General features: G+C 40.3%; 1 protein-coding gene across 1 annotated transcript in view; it reads right to left on the reverse strand.

The window, feature by feature from the left end:
- The window catches only part of GTF2F2 (general transcription factor IIF subunit 2), a 78,043-nt gene extending 57,012 nt beyond the window's left edge, over window positions 1-21,031 (reverse strand). The window contains exons 1-5 of the mRNA XM_063149331.1: window positions 20,902-21,031; window positions 14,372-14,445; window positions 13,842-13,860; window positions 12,925-13,069; window positions 6,327-6,365 (exon numbers count right to left, since the gene is read on the reverse strand). Of these exons, the coding sequence (XP_063005401.1) occupies window positions 6,327-6,365; window positions 12,925-13,069; window positions 13,842-13,860; window positions 14,372-14,445; window positions 20,902-20,967 (343 nt within the window). The 5' untranslated portion in view covers window positions 20,968-21,031. The remainder of the gene's footprint in view (window positions 1-6,326; window positions 6,366-12,924; window positions 13,070-13,841; window positions 13,861-14,371; window positions 14,446-20,901) is intronic.
- Between the last annotated feature and the right edge of the window lie 1,709 nt (window positions 21,032-22,740).

Raw genomic sequence — 22,740 nt, forward strand, 5'->3', positions numbered from 1 at the left:
TGCCCTGCAACACAGGGTAGATTGACAGAAAAGTGACTACTAGTTAAAAAAAAAAATGAAGGAATTCTTATATAAAGGGAGAGGGTTGCATAATTTACTGTTTTGAAACAAAATCAATAAGTAAGGCACAAGAAATTTAGGATCAGAAAAAATAACATTTTGGAGTTTGTTTACATTTGAAATAGACATTCTGTAACTACTATGTATTAGTATATCACAGAGAACATTGTCTCAAAACACTGCCTCTGTAAATCATCATCATTCCCAACAAAATGCCAGAAAACAAGCAGTATGGCAAGGACTGGGGAAGGTAGGAGGAAGATGTATGATGACACCTGGATGAGCAAGCACTCCAAAAAAGCAACTGCAGTTGCCTTTCTTTCTGAAATTGTGTAATATTCTGTAGAACTAGACAGTTGATTTCTTTTCCCAAGAATGTTTGTGGTAGGAGTACCACACACAGCTAATGCAACAGTCTCCCAAGAAGGTGTTTATCTGTGCTGTTCAAAGCTGGTACAATAATTATAGCTGTAAACAGCAGCTACACATTTAAAACACCATTACAACATGATGATATGCAAGCTCAACATGCTAGGATTTCAAAACAAAGTTGTTAGAAGACGACTCCTATAAATTGAGTCATTCTGAATATCTATAAGATTCTCCTGATAATGCTAAAAATTACAATACTGCCTCATTCACTGGCAGTGTGACTTTGGGGGATATAACGTTGGTTTACACACAGTTCATGAAAGCCATTATCTTTCTGGGCATTAAAGGAGTATTCCCATAGTCCCACCCCAAGTATCATTTTAGTTTTGTGAAAAGCTAGATCTCTATGCTTTTCCAGGATACACCTTTTTTTTCCTTTGACACCACCAAACTCTCAGGGGCAGCTTTGTTCCAGGTATGGAAAGCCTGCTCTAACCAAAGCACAAGGTCTCCTTGCTCACAGCTCCTGAAGAGAGATTTTGGCATGCTGTGTGAGGGGGTAGCACTTTATCAGCAACAGAAATACATCAAGGAGCTGAGAATTCAGATTTAAAAACCAAAGGCTGCCTGCTGGGGAAATGCCCCAGGAAGATGAAGTTCCAAGGGGCTTGCTAGAGAGTCTGGAGTCTGATGCTCAGGGAAGTCTGTAGTGTTGGCTCCCCTAGCTGTGAGAATGAGGAGAGAGAAGTGTGGTGAGAGAGCCTATGAGCACTATGAGATGAAGAGAAAGGGACTCAGTGTCACTCCCTGTCAGCTGAGGGTGTTGGTTTTGTGATGAAGACAGATGTTCACACAGTGCAACACTGAGGTTATACAAGTAATGTCTAATAATCCTGAAATTAATAAATAAATAATGGACAAAAAACTTACAAAATTCTCTTTTTGCTTTTCATATGCCAGCTTTCAAAGAGGCAATTTTCTTTATTGTAGCAAAAGTCAGAGGAATTAACTTAAAAAAAAATTGTTAACAGAAAACTTCAAGCTACAAATCTCCTGCTGCAGCTCCACAGAAAGCTATTTGTTAGCTCCTAGGAGATTCCTGATTTTGTACCATAGCAAACAGATAAAGTGAAAAAAATCAGGTCAGAAGTGGATATGGACTCTCTCAATCAGGAAGAAAAAATAAGCAAACAAACTAGCAATGAACAGGCTAAGCATGAAAAAATGTAAACAGACAAGCAACTGTAACACCAAACCCAGTCATTTATTGCCTCTCTACTACTTAAATAAGGCCTTTGGCAAGTATTAGGGACAAAGCAGTACATTTCCTCAGCGCTGAAACTGGTAGTCTCAGAGGAGACAAATTAAAGGTCCTGCCAGTCAGGTTGATAAGAATCAGCTAAAGAGAGGAAAAGGTACTCTTGAGGTTAGGAGTCTTATCAATACTAACATTATCTAAGGCCTGCAGCACTGCCAGGTCTCGTGACATTTCCAACACATTTTCTAAAAAGAACAGCAAATAAAGCTCTTTTCCAACAGGGCAGAAATCTAACATGTAGGCTATCTTATGCCTTCCATATGGTGATAAAAGTCCACTTCTATAACTTTTCTGCCACAGCAAGATTATGATTTCTGAGTTTGCCCACAGAGTTTCTCTTTTTATTCACTTTGAAACTGACTCCTGCAAGCCTTACATGTCAGTCTTGTACTGGCCAAGACAGAAAACATTTGATTTTCCTCTGCCCCTTTGATCCATCATTCAAGGCTCTGAATTTGCAATACTCCAAAACTCTGAACCCATCAAATGTGATCAAATCCATCAAATGCTGGTAGGTGGGTGAACTGCAACAATCAGCAAAATATCTCACAGAAGACAAACACAATTTGTGAAGTCATGATCTGCAATGCCCAGCATGGCTAAGATTCCTGGGATTTCTCAAGAGTCATAAGGAAAACCAAGAACTCTGGTACAAGCCAAAAGCACACTTCTGTTTACTCATTACTTCTACAAGCTGGGCATGGACATCATAGGAGGACAAAATACAGTCATGGGATTAACTCCCGTTGTTTTGTATCAGGTTCTGTTCTCAGGAGAGAAACTGACAATAAGTACATTCACTTGCTCAGACATACATGTTAGACTATTCATACAATATCCTAAATAAATAATCACACTCTAAGGGCACCAAGCACATTTACACAAATTCTCAAAAAACTAACTCCAGTTAATGCTGGCCTACATTAAATCCATATCCTTTTGCTATTGTACCACTGCACCTTCCCTGTTCTTACACAATATTTACTATAACCAGCACCATAGGCCTTGACTACATTCACCTTAAAGCAGGAGTCATTGATTCTTTGTGTGTTTCAACAGCTACCAATGGAGTCTCACACCGATTACAGCTCCTGGAAAGCTTGTACTTTAGGCTGTGTTGTATTTATCTGCCAACAAACCCAGTTATATTTCTAAAATAAAAACTGTTTCTATGTCTTGAACATGGCAGCATCCAAATTATCTTCAACACTGAGTTGCAAGCTAGTATTTAAATTAAAATTTACTGTTTTATTCCTCTTGACAACCATTTTTCAGTTAGGATTTTGCTTTTGGAGTTTAATTAATATATGTTAACTGCTTGAAAGAGGATAAAATCAAACGTGCATTTAGCAGCTTTATACCATCCCATGTTATACCATAAGAAGCCTCTGTTTTTACAAAAAAAATTACTGATTTTATCACACAGAGGTCAGTGGTTATCATCACACTTACAATGAATTTCAGATATTCCAACACATGTATAATCAACATGTGAATCCTTTTTTTTTTAACTACAATATCAAGAAATTAAGGAAGTGGTATCTACAAACAGTTTGAGTGTTGTATTCTTGTGTCTGCAGTCACATTCATACACTCACAATTGGTAACATTTCAATACTAAATTCACCCTATATTGTCTGTCTACATGCTCAAAGCTTGGGCAACATTAAATACTCAGTTGCTGCCCCTGGAGCTTCCATATAATGCACTTCCACAAGGCCTGCACCTAACTGAATTTGCTCTTACATGAGAATGCATTTCTTTAGTGTATCATTCTCAGCAGACTACACAGGCTCAGAGCAGCAGCTTCTGAGTATTTTTATTGGGGGGGGGGAGCAGGTCACACTTTATACTGGCACAAATGCTTGGTTTTCACAGCTTCTGTCACCACTGACAGCACTTTCAGGTAGGTGCAAGCAATGTCATAAACAAACAAGAGCCACATACACATATTTGGATTTAAATTGCTTGCTCATCCTCATACAGGACCAAGGAAAGCCAATCCTCATTTCTCTTTTCCTTTAGCTTAGTGTCTTATTTGCTATGCTCCTTTCACTTTTAGCATAAACCAGCCTTCAGGCACTAAACAACACTAGTTGAATCACCAAGCACTGTTTATCACAAGCTCTAAACAAATAGATTTCTGTATGGAAAAACTGATCTAAAATGATCAAATGCAAAAGGAACTCAAATTTAGTTTAAGAGAACTTGTCTCACATACATCTTGATTCCTGAATATTTTGACTGTAAACATCATTCAAGATATTATAGATACTAAAGATTTTACATAGGCTCAACCAACAGGGACACTTCATAGATGAAAAATCCACGAGGTCCTGTTAGGTAAAACACCATAATTTCTGGTTCTAGAACTCTCCGAGCTGTGAATCACTAAAGGCTGGAAGAAGCTGGAACAGGTTCCTCAGAAAGGAGGCAGGTGCTCATCTCTGCAAACCTCCATGGTTAGGTTGGACAGGAGTCTGAGCAAGCTGTTTTAGTTGGAGATGGCCCTGCTCATTGCAGGGGTACTGGACTAGGTGAGCTTTAATGATCCCTTTCAAACCAAACTGTTCTATGATTCTATGAGAAGTATTCTGGGGAGGTACCACTGCGCTTCTACACTGCTCTTACTCTCATCTCAAGATATCTGCTGCTGACCCCCCCTGAGGACAGGACACCAGCAAGATGAACTTAGGTGTGATCTAGGATCACTCACAATCTCTCTCAAACAGCATCATGTAGAGTAGCAACACTATCATGGCATTTCTAGGTGGTTTACAACTAGCCCAACAATAAATGTGATTAAAAATGTCTTACATAATACTAAGGATTTACAACATAAATTCCAAAGTTTGACAGCACCTTGCCAATGTAAACATCTTTTAAAGATGTAAATCAAATGGTTTTGGAATGTCATATCTCATTTACTTTCTTTACTTACTAACTATGACTAAACCTTACATATTTTAATTTAGTAAGATTCAAAAGGATCTTCTTATGCTAACATGCTAAATAAAAACATAAAAGACATCATCTTTGCCTCAAAAGCACTTCATGTAGGCAAAGAAACAGCAGATTAACAGAAAAAAATGAATACTACATAGCCTGAATTACCTGAGAGGTAGTTTGGAAAAGGTCATCTGAGTTCCACAATGATTTTGAGAAAACAGTGAATAAGCAAATAGTGTAACTGATGGCTGAGAGTCCTCCTTTATGTGCCCCATGGTAACCAAATACCATGACTCAAAGAGTGAATCCATATCCAGTTTGATTCCATAAAATGGGCTTAGAACTTATCTTGTCAGCATTTTTAAACAGCTCACACCATACAGTACATACAGTAACTAATTCTTCTGGCTGAAGCAAAAATAGAAACAACTGAACATGTGGCCATCTTACACAACATTCACGGAACACGGAGGAGGCACCAAGTGAAGAGAGACAATTCAACCATTCAAACACAAATGACAACAAAACAAAACCAAGAGTGCACCCTTACAACTAAAAAACAACTAAATGGAAGTATCAAAATTCTGATTCCTTTTAGCAGCTAAAATCTCAATATCTGATTTACATGAGACACTGCATAGCCATGAATCTCAGTCTTGTAGTGGTATAAAATGCCAATCTCTAGGAAGTACTCCTTCTTACCTTAAAACTGCACCACAATTCACACAGAATCAGACTGAACAGGTTTTACCAATTAAATAGGAATTGCAAGCTATAAACCACACCTTGGATTCAGTACAAGTCTGCAGACTAACACCAGCCTTCTGACATGCTTAGGCCAGTGTAATAGAAGGAATCTCCATTTTACAAAAAATTCCCTGCTGCAGAAAACAAAACCCAAACCCTACCTCTAGCCAGACACAAACTATACACTTTTGACAGTATCTGATGCTGAAAGGCAATTCAAAGATGCCACATACTAGAAAAAGCAGACATCTCCATGTTTAATTGTCCAAAAAGTACCTTCGAGAAGACATTTCAAACACCTACTAGCATTAGAGTTCTGTTTAGGAAATTCTTTTAAGGAAAAGTAGGAGTTTGAAACTCTTTCACACCTTTCACATGAGCCATCTCCTCTCTGTGCCATTACCACGTAACAAGTGCATTCCAGTCCCAATACTATTTAATCCATGTGCACCAGAGATAATACTACTTTTTATGGGCTATTTTTATGACTGCTTAGTTTATGCAATTGAAATCAAGTAAAAAAGATCTGTAAATGTGTCACAAACTTTCTAACCTAAAGAAAAGAATTCAAACTAAAGGTAGACAAACAACAAATTGAAACAAAAAAAAATCTAAAACAACATTGCAAAGAATATTACATTCTAAACCTCTCCCTCATCAATCACTTTATTCCCCTTCTTTTAAATAAAAAATAGTAATAATTTAAACTTTTGGGCACAGCAGAGAAACAGTTATGAAGTTATTTTTTAATGTTATGATATTCTACAAAATATTTTTAAAAGGCACTTTTTTAAATTTACCAATTTCTTAAGAAGCAAAACTAGAAATCTGCAGTAATAAGTAATTTCTTAAGTGCTTCAAAGAAAATGTCTGTACTCACCAGTGCTGCCACTTTCTGATTTTTCTTCTGATTGGTTTTCTGGGAAAAAAAATAAACAGAAAAGTAATCACAATGTTTCTGTGTTGATTATTTGAAATTACATCCAACAACTGGGTTGCAAAGTAAAGAATGATAGATTATGATAAAATCAAAATCACTGGATTTGATTAATGTTTATAAATATACCTTCTGAGGAATTATTTGCTACCAGGAGCAACAAAACAAGTCCTTTAGTGCCCAAACTCCCTCACAACTTAAATGAGAGAACTCTATTGCACCTCTGACTGAGCTCTGCAAGAACAAAGTTACACATTTATATAAAATCAGTAGCAGGATTATGCTCAAGCAATGTACATTATTCATTTATCTCACTGGTTCACCTAGACAAACATTTTTGGTTATTACAAAAATAATCAGGGTTCTGCAAAAGAATGTTGTTAATTGGCATTAGGTAATTTTTTGATCTTGATCAACCTCTTCTCTACTCTTTTTACAGGCAATGGAAGAATTAATTTCTTCAAGCTTTTTCCTCTCTGATTATTTGTCCTACAACGATACTATGGTCCATTGGTATTTTTGTCAAGTACAACAAATACATATAATCAGAAATATCTCCTGTTCCATGCAGCAGAGAATCATATGTAGGAAACAGACACAGTGTTGCAAAGTGACTTGCTAAAAAATTATCACTCTGGTCATATTCAGAAGCAGCTTTCTGCAAGAAATTCCAATCCCACATTTCAAGAAATGGCTGCCAGTAGATGTACTGTGGTAACCTGAGTTACAACCCCTACCAAGCCCTGTAAGATTAAACCCCTCCATTAATTTGTCAGTATTATATTTGACTGTTCCTCCTATATTTCTCCTTTTTATGCATCCTCTGATGCAGAGAACAAAAAGAACATTTTCACTTCCCTGAAACACAGTTAGAAATGGTAAAACATACTTGTCCTTTGCTTTCAACTCAAGCAAGTTACAGCTGTCATTACAAGCTATTTACTTACAGGCAAGAGTGAATTACTGCTCTAACTCAGAGAGTAATTTTCGAGTTCAGTTAGGTTGATAATTTTTGCCATTTACAGGCTGGGTATTAAAAGAACTGAAAACATGAAATATTTTAGAAAACCTTTTTCTTGCTGGCTTTGAAGGCTTCTGTCCCTCTTTTCTCATTGAGATGGCTTGAGAGCCTGAGGACTAAATGCAAACATAAAAACCAGTATCTTCCAGCTCCCTCTTTCTTTACACAGGTGGCTGTCATTAGCCTCAGCAGCTGAAGGCACCTGCTTTCTCTATGAGAAACAATCATTATATGGCTCCTTCCCAGCCATAAGTATTCACAAAGTGAGTAAAGATCCCTGCCAACTTTCAGACGTACATCCAGGATAGCCTGTTTGCAGAAAACCAAGTATTTTCTCATTGATGTAATTTTTGTGCATATTTGGCACATTGACAGCATGACTTAAAATAAATGCTCAACCAATTCCTAACTCAATTGCAGCTTAATGAAGGAAACATTCAGTACACACACAAGAAGCAGAGAGGATGAAATGAAGAACGTACAAACATACAAAGATACAAACACCTGTCTGAAGTGAGAAGCAAGATGGAACTGGCTTAAAGCTGTTTAATTCCAACTCAGTTTCAATGGAAGACCTGAGTTACCTCACCGAAACTATTGCCAAATACATCACACTTGAACATTGCTAAGAGCATCTCTGATTCAAAGGGCAATAAAGGTACTTCATATCTACAGGGAAGTGTGTGTGTTTGTATCTGCCCTCAACCGCAGGGACAAAAAAAACAGACAAAATTCAAGTAAGAAAGTGTCATTTTTCTTCCTCATCATTAGACAACTCAGTTTTGTTATGATTAGGTCACAAGCTCTGCTTTAAAAATCTTCTCAGCATTAATATAATGAAGAAGGTAAAGGCAGTTGTACTACATCTACTGAATATACTTAATTAATGCAGACCACAGCTGCTCAGACTCCTCTACAACATGCAGGAGTTGATAAACATGAACAGATTTGGGCTGGTTAGTTGGGGCTTTTTGGTGTTAGTGGGCTTTTTGCTGTCATTGTGGCAGGGGGTGGTGGTAGGGTGTCGGTTTTTTACATATACATCAGTGAGACTGGAAACAAAAGGTATTTTAAATCAAGGAAGTTTGCAAAAAGACTCTTCCCATCACACGGAGCCCATTCTAACACACCTTGTATTTTGTGTGTTATATCCTCAATTGGTTAAATTTGTACAGGAATTAACAGTCTATAGTTTTAATAACAGAAATGAAAATAAAATTAGCTTATCCCTGCCAGCCAGCTGAATCTGCTTTACAGTACTTTTTTAACCCTCAAACAAGCATAAGTAATTAAATAAATATCATTTCCATTTTTTTGAGATGGAGAAATGGGTATGATGCAAGCAACTGCAATTGTTTTCTAAATGGACTGTATATCTCAATATTACACACAAATTTTTGAGCCATCAAAGTGATATCTGTAATTAAACTAGCTTGAGCCTCAAATTCTCCTTTTCTGATCAAGGTTTTCATCTTTATGGTTCTCAAAAATATTTGGAAATGTGCAAAATGCCATAGTTTTGAAAGGCTGCTATTGCTTCTATTACTCAGAAAAGACTGAAGTACAAAACAGAACAAAGAAGCATTAAGTTAGATCCCAAAATCTTCTGGAGACTGGACTATGTGGTGAAGTGACAGCCTGAACAGAAATAATTGGAAAGTACTGTTAATGTAGACAGGTGAATGTCAAAACTCATCAGGCTGCACTAAGATGGCAGAACAGCGAGGGTGTTTATTTCCTAAATAGCAGTCTGATGAGGAATTTCAGAATTCAGACACTTACCTAACAGAACTGGAAACAGTATTACAAGGCATCAAGATTCTGAGCACACTGTATTTTACTGAGAATAATTAAGTGCAATTAAAGAAGAAACTGCTTTAATGAAAGGTTTTTATTAGGGTTTGTTCCCTTCACATTTCTTTAATGGCTGAACATAGCTGATATTTAAATATATATATATATATATACAAAATACAGAATAAAAACCTCTGAATATTCATTTTTGCTGGAACACAATTGCACATTGTATGTTATATGGTAGGTGTGATTCATGTACGAACTCAGAAAAGGTCCTTTCATATATGAGAAGCTGTGTAAAGGAGAAAACCCCAACATTTTCAAGGAATAAGGGAATAAAGGAGCTGTTCTTGGGTACATAGGCAGCGTTACATGAATTATTGAACAAGAACACAAAAAATAATTGAGTGTCACTAATTGAATTTTTGAAGGAGAGAAGGCCCAGGAAACTGAAGAGAAACAAAGGATTAAAAGCCAGCAATGTTCTGTGAAGCATGAAGCAGTGAGACAATCCATGCATGAATGCTGCTCAGAAGCAAAGCTCTGATATGTGTACTGTCAATGGAATTCTCTGAACACTTTTTACTTTCAGTAAGATGGAAAGAGCATGAAAGAATTTAAAGATGCAAAAATAGACATTACGGCTATTCACTTATGGAGGGGGAGTTGTGAAGATATATTCAAAATTTAAATAAAATGAATCACCTTATCCAACTTTACAGAAATATCTTACACTTTATCTGTGTCTACAGTGTAAAATCTTCTCCTCCACCCATCAGTCCTTTACAGACTGGGATGCAATTGCCTGCCAAGGTCTGTGTTTTCACAACTCAAATTAGTAGCACATTTTTCCAAAAACCAGTTCAATAAGAAACTTTTATCATTATCTCTAGCAAAGCTGCAATTTTATTTCCATGAAGATCCAGCAAACCTAAACTACGTGTGGGCAGAAAAAATTAAGCAATGGGCAATTAAAGTAGTAAGGAAAGCAATGTATAATCATAATCAGAAAAGTCTGCAGTTAAATGTTTAACAAAAGTGTCTTCCCATTCCTTCAATGAGGAAAGAAACTGTTAAATTACAGTATTATCTTATGTTAGGATGTCTGCCAGCAGGAAGCTCAGAAAACAATTTTAACCAAATATACCCTATGTATCAGAGCCATGAATTGCCCCTAGATAGTTTCTAGCTATATGCACATATGAAGAATTCATTTTGTTCAACAAGACACATTAAAATATATGCAAAATCTTCTGCTTCTCACCCACCAAAAAACCACAGCTATGACAGCTGATGACAAAGATGAGATAAAACGACTGGAAGCACAAATAGCATTGTAGCATAGCAACAGTTGATGTACATATGGTGATGTTTATGGAACAGAATGTAGTTCATATTTAATGCAGAAATAACACCAAAACCAGCCTAGACAGCAAGACCTAGACAGCAAGAGACAAGTGAGCTTTGGATCCCTCTGCAGATATGACAGAAGCCATGCTTCCCACCAGCTCTGCTACACTCATGCTCAGGAACGCCACCACAGGCCTCAGCGATCTGCCCAGCAAGGAGACAATGCAATGCTCACATGTGCAACAGCCTTGCAAAGGGACTTTGCAACTACCACCATCAGAGTACTCAGTATTATTCACCAGGACAATTTCAAATCACAGAAAAAGGAAAAGAAAATAAATGGGAGAAATCCCAGAGCTAATCCAAGCAGAAGACGTAGCACATGTGAAAGCCAGCACAGGCCAGATTTTTAACAGTATCTGGGATGGAAGGCACTTTATCAAGCTTCCTTTTAGCTCAGATCCACATTTTGGACACAATAAATTGCACCTTAGAAGAGTCTACTGCCCATTAAGAAATACAGGACCACAAGAGATTCAGACATTTACAATGAAAGAACTAAAGGATTTCTCCTAACACTACAAGTAGGAGAAGCATAGTTCAGTTAAGACAAAGCAAAATAAAACCTACAGAAAATCCATTCAGAAGACTAGAAATTACATCATGCAGAAAATATTAAATTACTTGTCGAATTTGACCTTTTTTGCTTGCTCTAAATGACCTGATGAGTCAATGTGAAGTGCTGAATTATCCAGAATATATAAACTGCCTACAGCATCTTCCAAGATCACAGCATATTTCAGAAAAGCTATCAAAAAGACAGTCACTCCAACATAAGGATCTCAGTGTTAAAGGACTACATAGAAAATAGATCTTAGGATATTCAATGTGTTTAAAAAAATGTTGGAGGGGGGGAAAAAATCACAAACCCACAATCAAACAAAAACCCCACCCTGTCCAAAACAAACCCAACTGCTTTACGCCATTTGCTCTGGTTGATTTGAGTCAGTCCTCAATAAGGGTATTGACTGAGAGCAGTAGTGCATGAAGCATTTTTTATCCATATTTCATTTGCCTAATTCTTCAATTGCACCCTTCTAGATGACATCTGCAGTTCCATACCAGCTTAATCTTTGGCCCATGGCTGAAACTGATATATTGCTTGTGTTACATGGTGCAGATTAAAAAAAGAAAAAGGACAACATGCTTTTCAGAAAAAATATGCTAATTATAATATGAAGACTCATACTGATCTGTGAACCTAGGAATGAATTAATTTCAATTTGTTATTATTGCCTTACTCTGGACTGACTGATGTGCAAAGATATGTAAATTCTTACTGACTGTGTTTTCATGGTCAGTACAGTGGGTTTTTCCATGGGGACTTTCTGGCATCCAATACAGCAGCAGCCTTTCCTTCAGTTGGGACATCTGTACAGTCCACCCTTCAGACACCTGTTTTCCCACCAGCCATAGTTCACTTTGAAATTTGTTGAAAATGGACATGGAGCTCAAAACATGCCTACACATTTAAGCACATGAGTGTAACCTCAGAAATATGATGCCTGTAAGGAATCTGACTGGAATTTGGAATATTTGTGTCATGTTCATTTTTCAAAGCAAAGAAATTCAAGCAAGAAAAGCACAGTAAAGTATATTTTTGACTGTGCTGTCACTGTACCAACTTAAACAGAACAGCAAAATATTTTAGCCATTTTGCATTTAAATTAGTTTCAGGAAAACTCATTGACTGTATGTTATGCTTGCTAATCTCAAACAAAAACAATTTTGACAGGGTCTATGCTTAGTCAGTGCTTCATCCCAATCATTTCTCATGTAACTAACCACCCTTTGCTCCCAGTTAAAATAATAACTTCTACTCAGTAAATCCACAGTCCTCAAATAACCCTTTCTAGTTGCTGAGAAATGCACAATATTTAACTGATTAAATTTTAAAAAATGAACAGAGGAAAAATCAGCATTCTTACAGAATTGTACTCACAGCAGAGACCAATTTAAGGAGAAAAAAACCAAATACTAGATCATACAAAAAATACGTGGGAACACAAAACCATGCTTTTTCAGTCAAAATCCTAAAGGAGAATGTACACAATGTACTGCACTCTGCAGTGCATTCCACATTCCCCCTGCTCTCTCCAGCAGACTCAGAGATGAAATGTACATGATAACCCCAGAGAACTTAAATCAGCTGCTCAATCACACAAGTAAACAGACAGACACAAAAAAATTACAACAGCGTTATCTACGCAGAAAACACCAAAATCTGACTTACGAGTCTTCTATCTTTTACAGCACTGAATTATTGAAAGCAGACATACTGGAAAAGTCATAACAACTTTAATTCTAACTTACCTACTGAAGTTTCTGTGAACACTGTTAAGGTCTGTCCTCCCACACTTTGCAGAAGAAATGGATGTTCCCTTGGTGCACTGACTGAAGCAGGCTTTCCTCCAATATCACTGATGCTTGCAAGCTCTTCATTCAAAGTAAATGACACCTAACAGTCACAATTGCCACAGTGTTACCAAACAGACTCAATTACACTGTTTCCCAAGTTATGGGGAAACAAAAAGAGAGAAAACACAAGTCGTATAGCATATTCCTATTTCAAAAATAAAGAGTAATATAAGAGTCCTTCCACACTGATCTCTTGTCAAAATACAGAATTCAAAGCTTTCATGGTCTAAACGAAATTTACTCAGCTTTCAAAAAGTTGTAAATTACCTCCTCCTGAAGTCAGAGAACAACTTAATTTTACTTGTTAAAATATATGGCATAACAGGTTTTCAGCCATTGCTCAGTATGAGTGCTGAAAAATGTTTTGCACAGCCAGCTGAGTTCCAGAAAAAGTGCTGAAGTACCACAGCAAGTGTTACTAGCCTGGGACTCCTGAATTGCATACAGCCCAGAAGAGGTTTAAACACAGCTCCTTTGCCATGTTCACATTGTACACTCAATAGAGAAGCTAAGGAAGCTTGAAGAGGGATGCTTCACACCAGCACCACATGCTTTTCCTGTGCATCCTCCTCAGCCTTTTGTACTAACACATTTCAAAGTGTCTGAAGAGAAGGTAAACAAAGTGAGGGAACAGAGAGACCTGATGCAAGTCCCACAGGCATCTATGGGCAGAGCTACTAACAGAATTCTCTCCTCCTGATTCTGTGGTACAATGCCTCGCTAGAGGTATAACAAAAAATATGTGACATTAGAAACCAGCACATTTTAAACACTTTTTAGAATTCAAAACATAAACTTTAGCAATTACTTACTTCCGTTCTTCCTTGATTTCTGAAAAAGAAAATATTTAATATTTAATAAATACATAAATATTTGTTATAATAACTAATTCTATAAATATTAAAAATATTTAATGCTTCCATAGCCTAATTCCTCAAGTTTAGCTTTCCTGATAAAAAAAAGTTAATTCAAATTCTAGTTTTTTTATTTATCTTCAGGGCTATTCAATTTTTTGTTAGGCTGATGCCCAAGAATAAGTGGGAAAAGTCAGCATGTGAAAACAGAAGCAGCAAAATAACGCATGTAAATAAAACCAAATTCTGCAATTAGGTTTCCTTAAGCCTAGGAAATCAAACCTCCTGTAACGCGACAGAGTGACTCCCCAGTATAATTTTGTACAATTTATATTCCTAATCACTACACAAGCAAACACTGATCATGTATCAGAGAAATATGCACACTGTTGGCAAGAAAGAGGATTATGTCTTAGAACAGGCGCAACATATTCTTATTTTACATAGGTAACTTCTAAGAAATGCAACCAGTAAATGTAAAGGCTTACTTGACAATCCTTAGTTTTCCCACTTCACCTCTTCCTGAGGCTTTACTCCACTGTTGAGACAAGTATTTGGGGACCTAAGAGAAGACAACAGAATTCAAGAAGAGCAGATTTTAAAATACCATATAAACTGTGTATGGGTAAATACTTTAAATGCTTTTACCTTGACCACTTCAGAATAAAGTATGAGCTGAATATAGTAGACAATAGAGAGCCATAGAGGGTTTTGATTGGCAGGGGCCTTAACAGACATCTAGTCCAAACCCCCTGCAATGAGCAAGGACATCTGCAATTAGATCAGTTTGCTCAGAATTCTATCCAATCTGACCTTGAATGCTTCCAGGGATGCCACATCCACAACTTGTCTGGGCAACCTGTGCCAGTGCCTCACCACTTTCATTATAAAACATTCCTTCCTTACATCTAGTCTAAATTTCCTTTCACTTAAAACCATTCCTCCTTGTCCAACTGCTACAGGCCCTACTAAAATGTCTGTTCCCATCTTTCTCACCAGCCCCCTTGAGGCACTGGAAAGCACCTGTAAGGTCTCCCTGGAGCCTTTTCCTCTCCAGGCTGAGCAGACCCAGCTCTCTCCATCTGTCTTCACAGAAGAGGTGCTCCAGCTCTCTGATCATCTTTGTGGTCTCCTTCACACCTGCTACAGCATGTCCACATCCTTCTTATGCTAGGGGCCCCAGAGCAGGACACAGCAATCCAGGGGGATCTCAACAGAGCAGAGCAAAGCAGAGCAGAAGGACAGAATCCCCTCCCTTGACATTCTGCCCACACTGCTTTTGCTGCAGCCCTGGACAGAACTGCCCTTCTGGGCTGCAAGTGCACATTGCCAGGTCACATCCAGCCTCCCACCCACCAGCACGCCCAAGTCCTTGTCCTCAGAGCTGCTCTCAGTCTTTCCTCTGATACTATCCACTGATACTGGGGGTTACCCCAACTCAAATGCAGGACCTTGTGCTTGGCCTTGTTGAACTTTATGAAGCTCATGCAACCCCACTTCGTGAGCTGTTATACAGATATACATGTACACATATACATAAATACACATATGTGTATATATGCAGTTAGAGAGAGAAAAGAGAATAATGTAGCACAAAAAAACCCACCAATGTAGAGTCTCAAATGAGAGAAAAATCTTAGTAACTTCAATCTCAAATGCTACTATCCAATCATAAAAGGCAGAAAAAGATCAGCATCAAATTCTTAAACTAAGGAGTGTCAATATTTTATCAGATAAAATTGTACTTTTAAATATTCATTAGAAATGATCATCTCTCTGGGAAAAAAAAAAATCAACCAACCAATCACAGTGATGAGAAGTTAGGCAATTTCTGGAGTGAAGGGAAGGCTTAGAGTCAGGGAACCTCAAACCTCAAGACCACAGCCTACTGCCACTCCTCCAACAGCAGCACCACACTAGGCAAATCTGCCTCCCATCACTCATTCCCAGCTCTTCACTGCACTGGGCAAAGTCTCTGTGCAGCTGGCCAGTATGTGGAAAGAGCAGACTGATCTAGCTAGGAGGAGTGCGTGACTTCTGTGTTTTAGTTGGGATGATTTTGTGTTTAGCAGGTGGAACAACCAGAGCAGCACCCCAAGCCATTTTCCAGAACAGCTGCACAAAGTCATGATTAGTCCAGGGACAGAAACAAGACCTGCATAAATGGAGAATTAAAAGCTGCTGCAGTGCTGTTACCTCACTTATACACCAATTCCTTCAGCTGCAAAGGCTGTGGTATCTGCAGCATCAAGTGACCTGGGCTCAAAATGTACAATAAAGGCCTCAGGCAGCACACTCCTCAAAACTTTAGAGCCATGTTCTTTACTGGCACAGCAAAGTTTGTCCTGGCTCACACAGTCCACAGCTACTGGAAACATCTGTGCCCATGTGGAAAAACAGCGTGAGGCACAGCCAGTAGTGAAGAGAAATACACTAAGATATGCCTGCGGCATTTTCTGTTTCAAGCAGCAAAGAAGCACTTGGAAGCCTAATTTTTGTCTTGCACAGAGTAAAACTAAACAAAGCTGAGGAGAAAAAGAGCCTGTTCCAATAACTTACTGACAAAGAACAACCTCCTAACTTCCTGAAGCTCAAATTAAGTTAACACTACCTTTGCACTTATCAGTTCTTCAAGAACTCCACCTCTTGGAACTGGTGCTTAGTTAGTACTTTTACTTTAGACTCACAGCACCCCATGAAGTACCTATAGAAAAACTACAAAATCCAGATGCCTCCAACTGCTCAGACAAACTAAATGGTAGTCCAGGTTCCCATGAAGTTCAGACAACTTTGGTCAAAAACACCACAAAAGCACAACAGAAAGCCATGAATTGGCACAATCTATTGATATATATATTTCCAGTTTTCAAAGTGGTAACTTTCTACAACAGATTCCATGCCAGATCAGATACTGTTTTCTTTCTAAACTCAAGATAAATGCTGTGACATGCTTCAGCTACTCAACAGAAGTATTATTACATGCTTGCACCTAATCTCTATTTATACTGCCAGATAATTGGGTAGATGCACATTCAGTATGAGTGGACAAGGAGTGAAGGGCTCTTATGGTGTTAAAATCATTGACTTGCTATATAATACATTCAGACTGGGAATTAAGTCAGATTAAGAGGTTGCAGATCAATCATACTGCATAGGAAAGTATCAAAGAGTGCATTTAATCATCTTTCTGCTGGCCTACCTGCAGTCAAAGGCCTCGCAGAGAAAGACAAAGGGTTATGCAGGGCTGTGATCAAAGGATTACTTCCAGCTATCCATAGGTACTTCAGCTAAAACCAGGTGCTACTCACACACCCACATGCTAATGACGTAAACAATCAAGAAAGACTAAAGCCTTAAATGCCACAGACATCTTATTTTGCACCTTTCTTTTAACTTTAACATAATAATTATGGTAAAGAGTCAGGTTTCAAAATCTTAACAATCCTTGAAAGAATACACAGAAATCAAGAGCAACCTGTTTTTACAAGGCAGAATTTTCACAGATCCCACAGGAGGAGTTTGAGAACTGCATAGGCACAGAAAGAGTGACCTGTGGACAGAGTGCCTGCCCAATGAAAGGCAACTGAACGCAGCCTTTCAGGACAAGTGGTCTTTATTCTGGGGTTTGTAGGTAAGAACACTCTTCTCTCCAAAAAAGAAAAAAATGACAGTTTGATCACTAGAACAAATGTGACATACAAAGGAGCATCACTCCAAGCCCTCTCCCCACTGCTGCTCTCCTCTTGCTACTCACATCACAGCACTGCCCAGGCTGCAGCACACACAAGGCACTCTACAGGCAGTGTGGGACACGAGGGCCCCTGCTCCACTCATCTCTTCAGCCTGGGCACAGCTTCCTACCCCCCTTCAGAAGGGAAAATTCAAGCAGCCCCTCTCTGTAACAAACTACTTCCACTTTTCTGCAAAAAACTAAATTAGCTCTTTCTCTATATAGCAATACATACACAGTGCATACAACAGAAACCAAGGCTGATATCAGAGTCTATGTTTAAATTTTTCTTTGAAAATACAAAGAAGAATTAAATAAAGATATCCTCTTTCTAGCTATAGAACAATGCAGCAGATTAAATTTTAAAATCTGACCAACATACTCAGGGAACAAGAAAATTAACATTCTAATTGCTAACACTAAATGAGCTTCACCACAAGTACATAACCAAATGGTCTTACTATTTCTCTACCTTAGCTTTCACTGAAAACACAGAAATAAAAACCTAGTGCTTTTCTGGATTTGTACTAAAGTAATTCACTCTCTTTATGGTACCTCCTTTTACTGCTTATGCTTCTAAAATACTCACCACTACATTTTTTTATTGCCTGTTAAGTAGTCTCTCTGGAATACTTCCTGTGCTAGCACAGTGGATGCTAAAAGGACATCAAATAAGCCAGGTGTTTTATTCCATCAGAGCTGAATGCTCTCTCCCCCAAAGGAAGGATAAATTCATCCTCGTTGTCCTAGCTAGTGAAGAAAAAAAGTACAGGTACCATGCACTGTCTTGCCACTGAGTTGGAAGTCCTGTTAACAGATGTGGTTGTTTCCAAGCTCAAGTCCAAAGGAAATCAAAGTATAAAATCCTGCCTACCCCATGTTATGGTCTATCACTGTTAGCATCTTTTCAATATTCTTTACTATCATTACAATACAAGCAGACAGACATAAGTTCGGAACACATGCATGAAGGACTACATCAACATTTACTTGGAAGAGTAATACTCCAGCTTTCCTTTCAGTCCTGTTTTCTCATTAAACAGAGCGGCACCAACTGTAAGCACAAATGTGCCTGAAAATTCCTTGCTTCAGGAAACACCAAACTGTATCAGACTAAAGGACAAGCAAGTTCAGTGTCCTGTCTCCAAATGCAGCCAATAGCAGCTCCTTCAGAAGGAACATACGAAAAAAAATTATTTCCCCAGCATGCTCTTCTAATTTCTAGGGTGTTTTAGCAGACATGAGGTTTGGCAGCATATTACTTTTTAATCTCTCAATTCAATTTTCTTGCCTGAGTTTGACTAACTGTGTCTGAACTTCTGCAAAGTTTTGAAATTCAGAATTTCTAACTGCAAGAAGTTCTAAAGTTTAACTACACATTGTGCAAAACAGTACCTCCTTGGCTCATGCTGAGCCCCACCAATGAATTAATCTGACACACCTCTAATTCTAGTGTTTGAACTGATTCTTTCTTGTTCATCTTTACCTATTCACTTCTTCCTTATCCACCCGTAACATTACTCATTGCTTCAGAGCTCTACAAGACTTCCAAATCAATCCTATTGCCAGCCTAAAAGGTAACAAAGCCTTTAGGAGTTCCCTCCACAGCCTTCATTCCTTGTTGCCAGGAGCAGACCTGGTGCTCTCCTCTGTTCTGTTTCCAGGTGCACTGTACACTTTCCATAGCAGGGGGGATGACACCATGGCTACACAGAGCATTCCAGACAGAGGCAACATCATGGTACAATAATATTTTCTCCTTTGTTTTCTGTGTCTTTTGTAATCATGTCCAATGTTGACTCTGCTCATTTGACACGTTCTTACAGAGTTATCTCATTGTACAGAAAAAAGAAAACCACTCCTCCTGAATGACAACAACCAGCAGAAACCCAACTGCCGCATACCTATAATTAGGATTGTTTTTCTGTGTGCACACCAGATTAGATCTTTCAACCCTTAATTTCATCTGCCATTTTGTCATCCCGTCACTCAGCATGTCATGGTCTAGTTCTGCAGCTTTCTGCTGCCAGCAGTCACTGACAGGGCCCAGGAAAAGCAACCACAATTAGAGCACTTGCACAGTGCTTGTTGTGGCTTTGTGACACCACACACTCAGGTGTCAGTACAGAGGAGGAACCAGATGAAGCAACCTGCCCACCAAAAATTCTGCACAGCAAAGCAAGTCTGAAATCCCCAACCATTTTTAAGGGCCACAGCAAGAAGTTTTGGTAGCTGAAGTATCATAGTGTTACACCCCCCTCACCGCCCAGGACGAGTATCTGGGTACCACCCTGTCCCCACAGGGTCTTTGAAGTTGATGTCTGAACCTGTCCCTAAAGGAAGAATGGGAGGAAGGAACTGCTTCTCCCAAAAGAGAATAAACATAGGTCTAGGAAAAGAGGAGCATGCCCAGAGGGGACTCAAAGCAGGCAGGGCACACGCTCCCCCATCAGCTTCAAGTTCCTCTTTCTGAAACAATCCCTGGTATTGGCAGCCAAATGTCTTGACAGCAAAGACACTGACTCCAGGGAACAGCGCAGGGCCAGCCTGTTAATGGTGGCACCAGACTGGAGCGTGGTCCTGCACCAAACAGGTCTGATTTGACACCCTCAGTACCTTTTCACAGCCCCTCCACCAGAGCTGTATTTCACCAGCACTAAAGAGAGCTGTAATGACAAGACACTGGTGTTTACTTTCCTTGTTGGATGCGGACAGTTTTTTATCAGGACGTGAATCTGGGCACACTCAAAACTTTTTCCAGCGCTCAAAGTTTTCAGGAAATAAAAGCTACACGGCCATGTTTGTTGCTCATCACAAACCACTAGCAAGGACAAGGAAGAGATGCCAGAATGGTGAGACACTGGCACAAGTTGCCCAGAGAAGCTGTGGGTGCCCCATCCCTGGAAATGTTCAAAGCCAGGCTGGAAAAGCCCTTGAGCAAACCGGTCCAGTGGGAGATGTCCCTGCCCACCGCAGGGGGAGCTGGGACTGAATGATCCTTAAGGTTCATTCCAAGCCCTCGACATTCTGATTCTGTGTAGCTCCCCAGCAGCCCAACTTTCCCTGCGGTGTCTCCTTCACTCAGTGGCCATCCGGGCCCGGCCCCGCGCAGTCCCCGAGGAGGGGAACAGGCACAGCGGCTGTGCCGGGCCACAGGGCGAGCCCGACGCGGGCAACCCCGGTCTCACGGCGCCCACCCCGGGCACGGCGGGGCGGGGACGCACGGAGGCACCCGGCTGCCACAGGCCGCGCTGGGCCGGGCCCGGGGCCGCGGCGGCGGCTCCTCACCTTCACCAGCCACATGCCCGTGTTCTGCTTGGCGCCGGTGAGGTCCAGCTCGCCCTTGTCGCTCATGGCGGGGCAGCGGCCGGGCCGGGCCGGGCGGCGGACGAGACGAGAGGCGGCGAGCGCGGCAGCGGAGCGCACCGGCACACGGCGGCCCGCGAGGGACAAACCTCCTCCGCTCGCACTGCACGGCGGGGCGGGCCCTCGCTGAGGCAGGGCCGCGGGTTCGAGTCCCCGCCCTGGCGGGATCATGGCAAGGAGCGGGAATCCGTGGTGGCCGCAGGAAGTTCCAGTGTCACAGGATACCCTGGGTTCGAAGGCACCCCTTAAGGATCATCGCATCAAGCTCCCGGTCCTGTACAGGACGTGCTCAAGTGTCACACCACGTGCCTGAGAGCATTGTCCAAATGCTTCTTGAGCTCTGTCAGGCTCTGCTGTGCCCCTCCCCTGGGGAGCTGTTCCAGTGCCCAATCACCCTCTGGGTGAATTACCTATTCCTGATATCCAGCCCAAACCTCCCTTGAGAAATTTCAGGCTGTTCCTCCAGAATGGTCATGAGAGAAAAGAGATCAGTGTCTGCCCCTCCTTTTTCCCTCATGAGGAAGCTGTAACTGCGATGAGGGCTCCCCTCGGTCTCCTCCGAGCTAAACAGACCAAGGAAGCTCAGCCGCTCCTCATACAGCTTCCCTGCAGGACCCTTCACCATCATTGCCTCCTTGGGCCGCTCTCCAACTGCTCAATGTCTTTCTTACACTGCAGCACCCAGAACTGCGCACAGGATTCAAGGTGAGGCAGCATAGCGCAGAGCTGAGCAGGAAGTTATTCCCTCCTGGTACCAGAAGAGTTATTCCAGCATAAATGATTAGGGGAACTGGAGGAGAAGCCTGGACAGAGGAGGTACTACCATGACAGTGCCATTCTGTTTGGGAGGGAAATGGTGGCTAGAGGAGCAGCTCCTGTGAAAGGGATCAGAGCATCATGGTGTGCCCAAAGGCCACAAAAGTGAGGAAAACACAGCTGGTGAATGAGTTCCTGGGAATAAAAAGTAAAGATTTAAGGTTAGCTTCCCAGAAAGGGAACTCACGAAGAAGAGTTGGAACAGGCTGTCTGAAGATAGGAGTGCATCTCAGACACTGAAAATGTCCTATGTCAGGAGAGAGAAAGCACCTGCCCATCCTACTTTGAGATGTGGGATTTGGCTTAGAAAGACCTAAGTCCTTATTTTACAGCTGTCTCTATCCCTGGGGAAGTTTTCCCCATTTGCAGTTTAACCTTGTTATCTACCTTCTATCCACTCTGGGCACAAAAAGACTTGGGCACACTGGAGACACGGGCACAGGTTGCCCAGAGAAGCTGTGGATGCCCCATCCCTGGCAGTGTTCAAGGCCAGGTTTGCCAGGGCCCTGAGCAACCTGATCTAATGGCAGGTATCACTCTCCACTACAGGGGGTTTGAGCTAGATGATCTCCAAGATCCTTTCCAATCCAAACCACTCTATGATTCTATGGCATGGAATGCATTTTATTATCTTCCTCTCTTCTTTACTTCATCCTTTTACTGAGATATAGCCCTTTGATTTGCCTCCTCTCATACTAAATAACTTCAGTTTGTTCAATTCTGTCTCATAGGTCTATTTTCTAGACCTCTGGCTTATGTTCATTGCTCTCTGAATTCCCCCCAGGAGAAATTTACATCCTCTTTGAAGTTTGGTTGTTCAACATTGAAGGTTATACTCCATCTGAGTCTGTACCAGCAGCAAGCAGAGGGTTTTTCTGGTACAATATGCAAGAAATTGCTCATCTAGCTCACAAAAAAATTATCTCAGTATTATATCTCAGATAT

Source organism: Melospiza melodia, chromosome 2 (assembly GCF_035770615.1).
Source record: "Melospiza melodia melodia isolate bMelMel2 chromosome 2, bMelMel2.pri, whole genome shotgun sequence".
Taxonomy (NCBI): Eukaryota; Metazoa; Chordata; class Aves; order Passeriformes; family Passerellidae; genus Melospiza; species Melospiza melodia.